Here is a 14,737-nt window from a genome sequence, read left to right as displayed (position 1 = left end):
TTTTTAATCAATGCATTTGTAAAAGAGTTTTAAAAACAGTACAATTTAAAAATAAAGAGATACAGACAATACTAGAAAAGTCACTCAATCATAAAGCACATGATACATTAAACAAGCCAAATATATGATTACTTATAAAACAAGAAATCAAAATCCAACACAAAACAACACTCTGACAGTCTTCTTCTCCCGATCTCTTCCAGTGCATCGCCATGTTGCTTGGCACATTACTGCCACCTGTGGGCCTTTCACATTCCTCCGTCTGCACGTACAGAATAACAAGCACAAACTGAGAGCCATCGATAAAATCCTCTTTTATTATGTGTAGGCTTGAAGTGTAGATCCGAGACGTCCTGTTTTCCAACTGTAATCTTTGACTCCATTGTTCATTTCGGCCAGGATCCTGCTTCATATCGTTTGCGTGAATGTATGGACTCTTTAACAGTGTGTGGTTTCCATCCAAAACCACAGAAGCCGCATTGGAAATCTGAAAATCATAAGTGAATAAGTGATCCATAATGCCAGCGGTGATTTGGGAAAGGAATAATGATATTTACTTCTACCAGTCTACAGACGTGCTCATATTCTTGTTGGGGACATAGTGGCGTATCATCTCAGTGATTGCTAAGGCAGCTGCTGCTCCAGCCTCATCAGATGGGACCATTAACACAACTGGAAAGTGACAGGCCCTTCACATCTGTAGAGGTCTGTAGACAGATACATCAAAAACTGCTTCAAAGCCAGTCGTTGTCTGCTCCCCCCCACCCCCACAGGACTCTTATGATTGTCTTGTGTATTTAGAGAGTAGTTAACAGTTTAAGAATATTCAGAATGAGAATGTGTGGATTTCATGAGCTTCCATCCTGAACGCAGACTCACACAACTGAGAACGGTTGTGAGGGGTAGACGTAAACAGGGGCAGAGATTAATAAGCAGATTTCTGTCACCCCTGGACCTTTAGCAGCAATTAGCAAGCCAATGTTCTCTAGCTAACTAACTAGTAGTTATTGTAATAAGAGAAGAGAAAGTGGCGTCTGTGGTTGGTTCATTTCATAATTTGATTAGTCCAAAACCTTGGACTCAATCTCAGAATTGTGATTGAAAATGAAGAGCACGAGTTTTTTTTAAAGTTTGGTGAATAATGTTAATAATTCCACCACCATTGTTGTTTAAGTTTACCTTTACTCTTTGACACGAGCTTGGGGCTGAAGGTAACCCTATTCACATTGTTTAACGGAGGAGTGGATTGAGTTTGTGTAACTTTTACTTTGGTTGGCTCTTGCTTTACGTTGGTTTGAAGCCAAACCTAAAAAAGCCCACACTAAGATGGTGTTACAGTGCGGGTTTGAGCCACTGGCGTTGGGAAAGCGATAGTAGTCCCAACGACTGAGAGGATGGACCACTCACTTTCTGACACATAATGTGGCCGCCTGCCGGAGGCTTTTTGATGTTTGGACACAGTGTCTGTGTCCTCCTCCCCAGCTTGTGTATTGTGTCGTGGTTCTGTGTTTTGATAGGTGGGCCTTAGACAGGGGCCTGGACAGGGTCTGCCCTCAGAGGGACAGTGGACTGGTCACGCAAGGACTGAGGCTATATTTAGCCTCGATGGCCCCAGCGACCATTGGGTGTGATACTTAACAAACTTGGATCATGGAAGCCATTGGCCCCTCGGATGAGAACATAAGCACAGAGACCAGGGATGTCCTTCATTATCACAATATCCCCAGCAGACTGTTAAGCATGCTGCAGGTTCTCCTTCACCTTATTCCATCAAGCATTCCTTCCTAACAGGAGGTATCGCACAGGAAGTAATCAAATGTTTATCTTGGAATCCAATCTGCAGCAGTGTTGAACAAAGTGAGGATGGTACCACGGGGTGAATAGTCATGAAGAGCGGACACAAGTTCAGAGGGAGATCATCTGCACAACAGTGAAGGAATGTGTCGTCAGTAACCCCCCCTCGCCCCCACTGTGTCTGTTTACACACACTCTCTTCACTGCCAATTCCCACAACATGGTTCAGTGTTGATTCTTTCCTGTGGTCAAGCTGCTGATGAATGGGTGGGGGGAAAAGGAGCTTATTATTGAATGGTAACTACATCTGAATGCTAGCTCTGCAGGTAAGTTGAGACCATTACACTTTAGCTTGTGTGCATTTGGAATTTGCGATAAGTGTTGTTAGGAAAGGGCTCTCCTCATCTTGTCTTTCTCCTCCTTTTCTCTCCGGGTTCCTTCAGGGACATCAAGCCCGACAACATTCTGCTGGATATGAACGGCCACATCCGCCTGGCCGACTTCGGCTCCTGCCTCAAGCTCATGGAGGACGGCACAGTACGTTGTTTTTCTTAACCATACTGCTGCTGACATCAACTCCTCTGGTCCAAAGCAAACAAACCAGAGCTACTGTGACCTCCTCCTCACCCCCGGAGTCTCCCAGGGGGGGGGTGTGGTTCCGGTGCTTGGCTGTGGCTGCAGTTTATGATTCAGAAAAATATGAAATAAATGTTGCCCTCAGGTGTTATGTAACAGAAGAATGACAGGATGAAATGGATGATCAAAGAAGCTCCAGATATGTCCCTCCACGGGTTGTATAGTAATGGGGTTGTATGATCATTTGGAACAATAAACATGGGGCTTGATGGGGGTTTCGGCTCAGACTAAAATGTTGAAATCGAAGCTTTGACTTAAGATAAGAGTGTATTTCATCTGCAACCTCTAGAAAAATAACTGGAAACAAGGCCAACATCTGTCTTTTCTCTTCCACAACACTGAAAATGTATCGTTCTTTGATATTAATTCCAGATTTAGCATCACGTTCATTCAAACAAGGGTTAGATGAATTGAAAATAGAAAACCGCTTAATAATCTGGCATTGAGATCTTAAAGGCCCATATGCTCTCTATTGGGTTGTTAGTGACTGCCTGTAACCTTTCTGCTAGGTGCAGTCCTCTGTGGCAGTGGGGACTCCCGACTACATCTCCCCAGAAATACTCCAGGCCATGGAGGATGGGAAGGGCAAGTATGGACCTGAGTGCGACTGGTGGTCCCTGGGCGTGTGCATGTATGAAATGCTGTACGGCGAGACTCCTTTCTACGCAGAGTCCCTGGTGGAGACCTATGGGAAGATCATGAACCACAAGGTGAGCTCCTCAGTGGATTTTCTGCTGCTCTGTCCGTGTGAATGTCTTGTTGATGCATGGCATGTCAGTGCTGCAGTAGAGGAGTTCATGAGCATAGTCTGGACACACAGCGGGGCGGGGGGGGGGCATGTATAGAGGGGCCCTGTGTAATAATGTCTAATGTACGCTATCCCTCTGGCACAGGAGCGCTTCCAGTTCCCCCAGCAGGTCACAGACGTGTCGGAGGACGCCAAGGATCTGATCCGCAGGCTCATTTGCAGTCGAGAGCACCGATTGGGTCAGAACGGCATTGAGGACTTCAAGCACCACCCCTTCTTCGTCGGTACAGTCTAACGTAGCAAACGTCTCCATAGTTTCCTGCACTTGAATGTGGTTTCCTTTTCAGAGTTAAATCTACATCTCAAATTACATTTTTTTTAATCTATTCTTTCTAGGAGTTGTATATAATCATATTAGCATCTTCTGGATGATGTACTGCTGCCACTGTTGGTGTCCTTTGTTCCATTTGCTTGTGATGTGTTTTCGCTGTCAATGATACATTTTTATATACTATTTTTCAGTTGTCAGAGTTGATTTGTAATTGCCAGTATGTTGTGCTAATTAATAAAGGAGTCTTGTATGTGTGACCTCTCTTGTGTTCAGGCATTGATTGGGAAAACGTTCTGTCGTGTGAGGCCCCCTACATCCCAGAGGTCAGCAGCCCGACCGACACCTCCAACTTCGATGTGGACGATGACTGCTTGAAGAACTCGGTGAGGAGGTTGAATCCACATTGTTTATCATTGCGTAAACATTAGAAAGAAATATTCTAATGTACAACACTTCTCTATTGTACTTTATAATGATCTTTCAGGAGACCATGCCCCCTCCCTCTCACACTGCCTTCTCGGGCCACCACCTGCCCTTTGTGGGCTTCACCTACACCAGTAAATGGTAAGTGCTAAAAATAGATTCTATATTAGCGATTATTTATTTAGTTATTTTAGCTACTGCCTAGATTTAGACTTGGTGTGACTCTTTTTAGCAAAGGCCTAATTTTATTTAATCTATTTTGGTGAAGTTAAGACTATAGTTAAATATTTAAGGGGAGGATAATTGAACTAAGCAACAAAAAAAAAGTTCAGAGATTTGGGCATAGAATATTGAGTTCCATAGAATATATTTGTGTGGTCCAAATTCTCCTGTTCACCACTCACTGTACATCTGTACACTGAAGCCTGTGAGAAAGCAACAAACCCATCTTTCATCTCTTCAAAGCTTAGTGATTATGGCCACACACACACAGACCTCATCTTCCTTTTTGTAGCAGTCATTCCTGCTCCACCCTCCCTCTTCCTACATGACTCAACATCCTCTCCACCTTCTACTCGCATGTATCTCCTGTCGCCCATTTCTCTTTCCTGTCTCCCCCCTCCTTCGGCCCCTCCCTTAGCTTTCATATCGAATGCTCTTCTACTGTAATAACACCATTATGCTCATATATCGCCGACTCTCACTGCTATGGTCCTCATGCCTCCTGCCCCTTTTCCCCGCCCTCCTCTCCATCCCTGTAGTTCCCTGTCCGACCGGGCCTGCCTTCGACAGCTGGCGGGGGAGCCGGGTAAGGTGGGCCGGGACCAGTTGGACCTGGATGTCCAGCGCAGCCTGGAGGACAGCCTGGCCACAGAGGCCTATGAGAGGAGGATCGGCCGCCTGGAACAGGAGAAAGTAGAGCTGTGCCGCAAACTGCTAGGTGAGGCGGGGAGGGAGGAGACACTTCTGTACTGTCATCAGTCTGACTGAACTGCATGATGCAGTTTAATCACGCATTGGTGCAACTTTCCAAAAAACGAGTTTAACAAAGCACCAAACTGATGCCTCCAAATGACCGGTTGCAGAGGCGACTCAGACGGTGCAGGCGCTGCAGCACCCAACAGGTGAGGGCCCTCCCAGTGCAAACAAGGAGGTGGAGATCAGGAGTCTGAAGAGTGAGATCGACATCCTCAAGAAACAGATCGCTGGTCAGTATTTTTCTCTTTCTCATATTTAATTCAGCTGCATAACACTGGGGTCTAATGGGCGAATCATTTCCTAATTACCTGACGATAGTAGAGATTTGCAACACCACATTCTGATAAACTAACACACCCATAGTCAAAGTCTGGTTTTGTGTGTGTGTGTGTGTTTGTCAGACTCGGGCCAACTAGAGAAGCAGCTGGAGGACGTGTCTCTGGCCCGCAGGGACCTGGAGGACTCTTCAAAACACGTCAAGACGTTGGAGAGACGGGTGAAGAGCGTTGCACAGGAAAAGGATGACATGCACAAGGTAGAACTAGCCCCCTTTAGTCGGTGCATTAATTTAATGTTTTCTATGTTTTCATTGAAATATGATGTCCTTATTATCTAAGGTAACAAATGTATTGTCAAGTTTCTTTTCAAAATTGCATTTGATTTTTTTTTATCAAACACAGTAATATAAAATGGATATCAGAGGGAATGCTAACTTTTTTTGTTCTAATGTAGTGGATTGGTATTGTATATCGGTGTGTTCAAGTGTCATCAGTCAACAATTATATATATATATATATATATATATATATATATATATATATATATATATATATATATATATATATATATATAAATGCTCCTCTTTGATCCAGAATAGGTTAATGAAGGCGTGCCCGATGGAGAGGAATTGTTTTTGAAGTCACTGTATGAATCTAATTGTGTATTTACATCCTCCCTTTTATCTGGCCAGGATCTTCTGGAAGCCACTGAAAAGCTGAAGTCTCAGTCCAAGGAGCTGAAGGAAGCCCACAGCCAGAGGAAACTGGCCATGCAGGAGTTTTCTGAGCTTAACGAGAGACTCACCGACCTCCGGTAGGATCACGGCTCCAGACCACTAAACAACGTGTCGGTATAGGTGGTCGTATACTTTCACCCTTGTGTCCGTTTCGTGCTCACCTTTGACTGAACCCGCGTCCCAGGTCTGTGAAGCAGCGCCTGGTTCGCCAGCTGCGTGACAAGGAGGAGGAGATGGAGAGCCAGGGGCAGAAGGTCGAGGCTCTCCGCCTTGAGGTGCGAAAGGCTGAGAGAGCCAAGAAGGAGGTAGAGTAGTCACCCTGTGGTTGCTAGCACACCCTGTTCTGTCTCCATCCAAGCGTCTGCTGCCTTCTGTGTACAAATATAGTATCCATAAATACTTGGACAATAGATTAGAAACCATGTCGTGGTGGCTGTAGATTTGGAGTATCACCTATACTCTCCTCTAACTCACCGGAGTTTCTGCACCAATCAGATGGAGGTGCAGGCCGAGGAGCAGGCAGCGGAGGCTCAGAAGGAGAGGAAGCTGAGGGAGCGTAACGAGCAGTACAGCCGACAGCTGGAGGAGGACCTTGAAGGGCTTAAAGTAAGTGTGCAAAGAAACGTCTACGGAGCCTCTGTGCATCTGTAACAGCCAACACTTCACACCATCTAGATCACAGGTCACTAACTGGGGGACCGCGGTCCGGATCCGGACCCAGAAGCCCTCCCATCCGGACCTGGACCAAAATCTAAAAAAGACACCTGACGACACACCTTTTGACTGCAGCTTTACTCGTCTTTACAGTAGTGGCTTAACGCACCGACCAATAGCATTTAAACCACCCTGCGTGATACCACTCGACCAATAAAGTCTTTGCATTCCAGGCAGGACGATGATATTGTCTCAATACTGCAGACAGACGCGAGAAGTAGTACTAATAGGAGGTAGGAAGAAAAGATAGCGAAATTTGAGAAAAAGACGAGTGAATCGGAGAAAGTGAGAGAAGATAAATAAGGAGCAGTGGAAGGGTTCTGTACTGGCACAAAGAGTCTCCTACACTTTACTCATCTTCACCTCGACCTTCTCTTTTCTCCATCTTCCGGCCACCCAGTTGAAGCAGGCCGGCTCCTCTGCAGCCCCAGCCTCGGCAGACCAGACCCAGGAGGTGGGCCGCCTGCGGGGTGACCTGGAGAAGAAGACGCTCCTGTACGAGGAGGAGCTGGCGCGCAGGGAGGCGCAGCACGCCACCGAGCTGAAGACCCTGCGCAAAGAGCTGCGGGACGCTGAGGGTCAACACGTGGCCCTGCAGAAAGAGATCCTCATGCTTAAAGACAAGCTGGACAAGACGCGCCGAGAGAGGTGCTCTTGTCTTTCTTTTTTCATCCCATCCAATTTTTTGTCATCTGTATTTCTGGTCACATGGCGTCCAACATCTGGGCTGTCATGACGCTATTTTTGTTTCCTTTACTGTCTTTTCCAGTGATGAGTGTGTGAGGTAATTACCATCCTATTAAAAGGTCCTGTCTGGTATTAATGTGTAGTAACTGTGAAGTGCTGTTTCTGTTGAATAGTTATATTTGAGTCTTGACAGTAATTCATCCCTTAACCCAACCATAAAATTAAAGATCCTCCCTTATTGAGCTCCAAAGATTGATCTCATTGCCTATTTTTTAAAACATTTCTTGAATGGCAGCTATGGTTTACCTGAATAGGTCACTTCATGCGCCATTAAGCTGAAATGGGGGGCAGTAACAGGACTGAATGCTCTTTGTTATTTGATACATTTAGGCTAACATAAATTTAAAGGTTGTTTATGAGTTGAAAGAGTGAGGCAACTTGTTATTGGGACTTTTAAATGGTTAAAGTGGAACTGGATATAATATGTTCCAAATAAGAGATGTGAGTTATTTACGTATTTGTGTTCTGCAGACCACCTGGTAGGTAGTCAGGGCCCTGATCCCATGCTTTATCCTGCTGGATTACTCACATTTCATTAAGATTTGGTTTTTGTGCCCGTTGGGGTTACTGACGTATTATTCGCTCGGCTGTCTAATCCCTTTTAGACACACAGATTCTAACTGCATTGATGTTTTTGGGCTGTTTAATGTGGACACGGTTTTAGCACCAAGCCTTTGATTTAGGTTTACTGGAAATGTGTGAAGGCCCACACACCAACAAAGGTAGGATGGGGCCTTCAGAGGGGTTGTAGTCCGGGATGGAAGGCACATCCATCATCCCACCAACTAAAGAGCTCTCAATAAAGTCCCATTTTGAAAAAGAAATATTTTTTGTGGTAGTTTTTGTGTTATATTGTCATATTGTGAATTTGTGTCAGTGTGATGAGCTTAACACTTTGTGTGTGCTTCCTGCAGCCACAGCGAGCGGGAGGAGTTTGAGACGGAGTACAAGCAGAAGTACGAGAGGGAGAGAGTCCTGCTCACTGAGGAGAATAAGAAGCTGTCCACTGAACTGGATAAGGTAAGATATCAGTATGTGCACGCAGAATACTCCTGTACTAGGGATCTGTTTATCTCCCTACCACACACACACACACAACCCCAGGCCCAAAGCCTTTCAGCATCCTGTCTTTCCCAGCTATGCCAAAGGAATCAGTGTTCGAGACCCCCCCCCCCCCCGAAAGCCCTCTGAGCCCCCGCACATTCAGATGGAATCGCTCTGTTGACTTTGGAAGTTCAGGAACGCTCCGAATTGAAACATTGTCTCTGGAGCGGAAGGCATTTTGACATATGGAATAAAATGTTGTTTTCTGTCTGCAACTGATGAAGTGGAAAGAGTCTGGAGGAAATTGATAGAGAATATGAATGTGGCTGCCACCAGAATGAAAGTATGTGTCCCTCAACACATTAAACGCTTTATTCTGTTTCACATTCTGAAAGAGCGGACGAACCTCAGCGGTTTAATTTTCACTGATGGAGACAGATTAAGGATGGGTGTAAGGTTATAATCTCTGGTTGTCTGACTAAGGACACTTGTGTTCAACGGTTGAGATGTACAGCACACCGCAAAATCATTTCACTTTTTTATTTGAGCTGCCGTTACATGTTTAACCTGGTGAAGAAAGGCTTGTGACTGAGCGGTCACTTAGTTTTTATGAAGTGCCATTGTGCAAACAGAGCTGTGCAAGGAGGCCGTCCTAAACAGCTACTGTTCCAAACCTCAGCAGATCCTTCACGTCGGAGCATTAGAGCCTGTTTGTGGAAACCAACCCACTTCGTCAGCTCTACTTGATTTACTGTGTGGAAGATGGTGTTTGGGTATTAGCCAATTTGAATCAAATCCGCCCCTTTAAGGACCTTTTGACATGCAAGTCGCCCCCCAACATTGGGTTGATGGACGACCCTCTCTACCCACCATGCAAGCTGCCCCATGAAATCAATAATAAAACGTATATAACAAAATACACGGCAAACTACCTGCAGATGAGGTGTTCCAAACGTTAGCAGCCAAATGCAAAACAGGGATAACGTACTATTATAACTTGCACATTACATCTTGGTGGTTACGTCTTCACATTTAAGGGGTCAGGAATCACTGTTTTGTTGGCTATCTGCGTGTGTGGGAGCGCACGCTCCTCCTTTGCAGCCTGTAGTTTAATCACAACAGTCATAACCTTCAACAATACTACGATGTATCCTCCATCACGTTCAAGGCTGAGCACCTTCACTTGTTGTCACGCAGCAATGACACCTGAGCCCTCATTACACAGTAGTACGGCTCCGTGATGTACTGTTACCGAGTGTATTTCTTTCTGTATAAATGAATCCATTTAGCAAGTGTTGAGCTCCTAGTGATGGCTTTATGAACGTGCCTTTTAGTATGCTGCTTAATGGGAGGTCTTTCATTACTCATTACTTACTTACTTCCCCTCAGCTGACCAGCATGTTTGAGAAGGTCAACGGCTCCAACAGGCAGCTGGAGGACGAGATGAGGGAGCTGGCAGACAAAAAAGAAAGTGTAGCTCACTGGGAGGCGCAGATAACAGAAATAATCCAATGGTAAGACACTCGCATAAACACATACACGCAAACATGCACGCAGGGACTCACTCCAACATCCACAATACTTCCATGAATGCTGAAACACACATATTCATTGTGCCACACACACTCCTAGGCTGTTTACTGGAGTGTTGGGTGCCTCGATTCAGAATACCTGCAGCATTTCTCACATGCCTCTAAATATCTTCATGCTATTTGGCCCTCCCTTACACTCAACCACTTCCCATTCATCTGACACCTCAGCAGCTGCTCGGCTTCCCTCTGTTGGACGAGCCCTGCAGTCCTCACATAGCACACATACCTCGCCATCTCACACACACACACACACACACACACACACACACACACACACACACACGCACGATGCAGCCATTCAAAGGCAGATACACACACATTCCAAATACACATGCTCAGTCTGGAATTTATTTAATTTAGTGATTCATGTTGCCCTCTGGTGGAAAAGCTGTGCTACTGCAGTGGACAAACTAGGAAACGAGATCAGTTAGTGGACTATTATACATTGACAAAGCTTGTCTTTTTTGTGTGTGTGTGTGTGTGTGTGCGTGTGTGTTCTCTGCAGGGTGAGTGACGAGAAGGATGCCCGGGGCTACCTCCAGGCTCTGGCTACCAAGATGACAGAAGAGCTGGAAGGACTGAGAAACACCAGCCTGGGAGCCAGATCCACAGTGAGATAATCACACACACACCTGTCTAAACTACGATAGAAGATGTTAAGTCAGAGGATCAAACAATCAGGCTGAAGATAAGGATTATGTTTGGTTTTACTTTAATGATTTCTACTATATTGTCAAACTAGTAGTGGTAATAGTAATAATAGATTAGCTTTATCACAGGTTGCCTAATAAGTAACTCCTCTTCTGTCATTTTACCTCCATCTTTCACCGCTCCGTGTTGCAGGATATGCCGTGGAAGATGCGACGCTTTGCCAAGCTGGACATGTCAGCCCGCCTGGAGCTGCAGTCTGCCTTAGATGCTGAGATTAAAGCCAAGCAGAGCATCCAAGATGAATTGAACAAGGTCAAGGCCAACAACATGTCCACAGAATGGTATGGATACTTACATACAGGAATGAAGTATGAAGTATTTCTGAAAGTCTGGCTGGTATGCGACTCATTGTTGTCTGGGACCCACCAGTAAACTGCAGGACGTGGAGGGCAAAAACCAGGAGCTGCTGGCCGAGATAGAGCGGCTGAAGAAAGAGACCGAGGAGCTGCGGCTACGAAGGGGTACGACGTTCCCCATCAGCCACCAACACGCACAGAGACTCTTAAATGCCTTTATGTATTCATGTATTTGTACATTTTTCAAATAGCGAGCTCTTTGCAGGCTTGTGAGGGATTATCTAAAAAACCAGAAGAATAAATACACCAGTGACCCCAAATAGAGGGTTTTTGCATCAGCAGCCATATTTTAGAAGTAAAAGCACGTGCTATGTGCGTGAGATGTATTGTTACTAAGGTCCTGTGACTCACTTTGGTTAAGTCACCCTTTGATGTGTTAATATCACCTACTTAACCACCACGATTGTGTTATTTGTTCTGTGTCTGAAGGTGTCAAGCACCAGGATTCCCAGAATTCCTTCTTGGCTTTCCTCAACGCGCCCACCTCCGCACTCGACCAGTTCGATGTAAGTATTCAGGTCACAAGTCCTAACATACATCTTTCTGCTGCTACAGATGGGAAAATCTATGAGAATTAAAAGCTTGAATTTATAAACCTGCGTCCTTTTTCTTCATGCTTTCATGTTTTTTTCATTTTGTTTACATTTTCATTGTGTCTTGAGATCTTTATTTGTGTTCTTTTTGGTTATTTCCTTGCTTCATTCTCGGGTACATCAGGACTCTTATTCCTCATCCTCATCTTCTTTAACTGAGTTTTGGGAAGACGTAAGTTTCTCTTGAGCAGGCCGTGTGTGTAGCAGTAGTTGTATGCTGTAGGCAGACGTTGTAGATCTGTGTAACTATTTTGGGTCTTTTGAGTTTGTGCCTGTGCATCAGTGTTTTAACAAGATCTGATATTTATTTTTCTTACTACAAATAATGCACATGAAATGATTTGGTTCTAGTGTATATATTAGTTTGTATATTCTTTTAGGCCATTGGGCGATTCGAAGCGCTACATTAACTCATTTGCTCTAAAACTTGTGTTGAACAGAACCACAAAGTACATTTTTTAAATTTGAACCTCTTCCTATGTAAAGCTGACTTGAGTCGTTGCTGTGCTCCTGGTTTACTTTTCCTGCTCACTTTAAATCACCAATTGTGCCCATTCCACTAAAGTACATTTCATTTAACAATTGAGCTGCCAATCAATCTTGGGTGGTTGAAGCATCAGGTACATTTCACACAAAGGGCCGTTTGGTCTGCACTGGTTGGCCAGTAAATGATTGAAATAGTTGAATAAATAGCTGAAACACTTTCTGAAACTAATGAATACAATTCTTGAAAGTTTCTGTAAATAATGGATAAATAGTTAATGTTAGTGGAAAGCAATGGATGAGTTTGACATATTAAGTAAACGTGTTTAGTCCCACTGACTAAGATGGGCTTCTACTACCTTCATGTTTCTCCCTCAGTCTGTTGAACTGTGTGTCAGCCTTTCTGATATTCACATCTGTGTTTCTGCCTCTTTCTGCCTTCCTGCTGCTGAAGCGCTCGCCATCCGTTGGCCCGGCGAGCAAAGGCAGACGCGTAAGCACCATCATTGAGCCCTTCTGAATGTCACAGTTTGATGTTTGTCTGGTGGCATGGCATGGGTTCTGAAAAACCCATTTTGGATATCAGCTGTGTCAGATTCACCATATTTTCTTCCTTTAGCTTTGTGGAGGGTTGTGCATGGAGGGTGGTCACTGGTCTCTGAGGTTTTTCCAGGGGGGCAACACAATTGTGGTGGCTTTTCAAGTCCAGTGCATTTGACATGACACACGAAATGTGGGTTTTCCATCTGAGCAACATGGCACCCGCTTCTTATTTGTCAACATGAACGTTGAATTATCGTTTTCTCCTTCCTCCTCTAATCATCCTCTTTCCGTCTGCCTCATCACCCCCTTCCCCTCCATCTTATGTAATGCTTCCATCTTTCCTCACTGCCTCTCTTCAGATGGACTCCATGGATAACTTCACCCCCTCCAACACTCCATCCAGGGAAGATGACCCGAAGTCCCACCTCAAGTCCCGCTCGCGCTCCCCCTCCATGGCGAGTGATGTGGAGCCCATAGAGGTCAGGCTCTGTTTTGGAGTAATATGCTGCCATCTTTCCAGCAGCATATTACTGAGGATTATAACACGGGTGTAGTTATACACTGCAAATATATATAGATGTGTGTGTGTGTGTGTGTCTGGTATCACTCAGCTGCGACTTTGACTTAGCGTCTCACAATACCATATCTGTCAAATCGTTCACTCCACGTGAATAACTGGATTGTAGAAGAATGAGGAGGCCTTGTAAAGGAGGACAGCTCTCCTCAGTGTGCTCTCAGTTGTTGACTAGGTGCTTACCGTGTTCTCATGGGGACTCGTGGTGTTGTAGGAGCAGAGTCTACATGCGACTGCTCATATTCTGTCCTAAACTGGAGAGCATTTCCATGTGGTAATGTGTGCCAATGAAATACTGCGTTGTTGAATTACCACCTGCTTCCTTCACTGTGACTCCTACCAGCATTTTGTTTCTTGGGAACCTGCTGAGTGTTTTTGTGTGTTTTGTGGTGCAGTTGATGGACCACCCTCCCCGCACAGGGCAGACCCCCACCATGCGCTCCGGAGGGTACGGCAGCATTGGACGCTCCTCTCCCAAGGTCAGACCTCCTTCTGTAGGAGCACTCTTCAGTGTTGAATTCTGCTCCACAGCAGACTCCACGTGTTTTATGGGTTCTTTTGTTCACACTCATTTGGTCGATGCCCTCCACAGCCCAAAGCACACCAGTTTGTGGTGAAGTCATTCAGCACACCCACTAAGTGTAACCAGTGCACCTCCCTCATGGTGGGCCTCATACGTCAAGGATGCACCTGTGAAGGCAAGGAGCAAAACAACAGCTGATTCTCCTGTTGAAGTTGAACCAATTCACCATTTAAAGATTAGCTTCCTTTTCCGTTGGTTTTAACATCTGATACCTGTCTCTCTCCTGGTCCAGTGTGTAACTTCTCCTGCCATGTGACCTGTGCGGACAAGGCTCCAGCCGTGTGTCCCGTTCCCCAGGACCAGACCAAGGGCCCGCTGGGTATCGACCCGCAGAAGGGGATTGGTACTGCGTATGAAGGGCACGTCAGGGTTAGTGAAACAGGCCCTGCTGCTTTCTTCCCAAACTGTAACACTGGTTAACATTGGTGTGAATTGAGCACACAGGTATCTTACAGGACGGCTCCAGTAGAGTAGAGTTCCAGTAGAGTTCAATCCACTATACAACAGTAGAAATGATTTGAAACCGTATCTTGTGTACAGGTCCATGTTATTTCACCCCCCCGTGTCTTTTCCTAGGTGCCCAAACCGACAGGCGTTAAGAAGGGTTGGCAAAGAGCGATGGCGGTGGTGTGTGACTTCAAGCTGTTCCTCTACGAACTGGGAGAAGGAAAAGCCACGCTACCAAGTGTAGTAGTCAGCCAAGTGATAGACATGAGGTAGGAGACGTGGAGTCAGCTGACACGTTTCAGAAGCTAAAGTTTGGCATTTTTCTAGAAGCATTACTTAATAGATTATCAAATAGTTGACTCATAAGAGTTGATTGATTGTCTATCATTTATTATATGTATGAACAGATATCCGATCCAGCTGTA

At 45.2% G+C, this 14,737-nt stretch overlaps 1 protein-coding gene across 5 annotated transcripts in view; it reads left to right on the top strand.

Moving 5' to 3' along the window:
* Nucleotides 1–14,737, top strand: part of cdc42bpab (CDC42 binding protein kinase alpha (DMPK-like) b) — a 52,434-nt gene that overhangs the window by 30,400 nt on the left and 7,297 nt on the right. For 4 of the 5 annotated variants that reach the window (XM_062559740.1, XM_062559742.1, XM_062559743.1 and 1 more), the window contains exons 6-29: nt 2,238–2,331; nt 2,940–3,140; nt 3,324–3,462; nt 3,783–3,892; nt 3,994–4,073; nt 4,694–4,872; nt 5,018–5,140; nt 5,312–5,445; nt 5,881–6,002; nt 6,110–6,230; nt 6,421–6,531; nt 7,040–7,287; nt 8,301–8,406; nt 9,820–9,944; nt 10,528–10,633; nt 10,866–11,014; nt 11,103–11,194; nt 11,519–11,595; nt 12,620–12,658; nt 13,068–13,187; nt 13,678–13,761; nt 13,875–13,980; nt 14,098–14,234; nt 14,442–14,581. In XM_062559740.1, the coding sequence (XP_062415724.1) occupies nt 2,238–2,331; nt 2,940–3,140; nt 3,324–3,462; nt 3,783–3,892; nt 3,994–4,073; nt 4,694–4,872; nt 5,018–5,140; nt 5,312–5,445; nt 5,881–6,002; nt 6,110–6,230; nt 6,421–6,531; nt 7,040–7,287; nt 8,301–8,406; nt 9,820–9,944; nt 10,528–10,633; nt 10,866–11,014; nt 11,103–11,194; nt 11,519–11,595; nt 12,620–12,658; nt 13,068–13,187; nt 13,678–13,761; nt 13,875–13,980; nt 14,098–14,234; nt 14,442–14,581 (2,943 nt within the window). The remainder of the gene's footprint in view (nt 1–2,237; nt 2,332–2,939; nt 3,141–3,323; nt 3,463–3,782; nt 3,893–3,993; nt 4,074–4,693; nt 4,873–5,017; nt 5,141–5,311; nt 5,446–5,880; nt 6,003–6,109; nt 6,231–6,420; nt 6,532–7,039; nt 7,288–8,300; nt 8,407–9,819; nt 9,945–10,527; nt 10,634–10,865; nt 11,015–11,102; nt 11,195–11,518; nt 11,596–12,619; nt 12,659–13,067; nt 13,188–13,677; nt 13,762–13,874; nt 13,981–14,097; nt 14,235–14,441; nt 14,582–14,737) is intronic. The other variant, XM_062559741.1, reaches the window with a different exon arrangement.

Source organism: Pungitius pungitius, chromosome 20, assembly GCF_949316345.1.
Source record: "Pungitius pungitius chromosome 20, fPunPun2.1, whole genome shotgun sequence".
Taxonomy (NCBI): Eukaryota; Metazoa; Chordata; class Actinopteri; order Perciformes; family Gasterosteidae; genus Pungitius; species Pungitius pungitius.
This window is presented reverse-complemented; position numbering and strand designations above follow the sequence as displayed.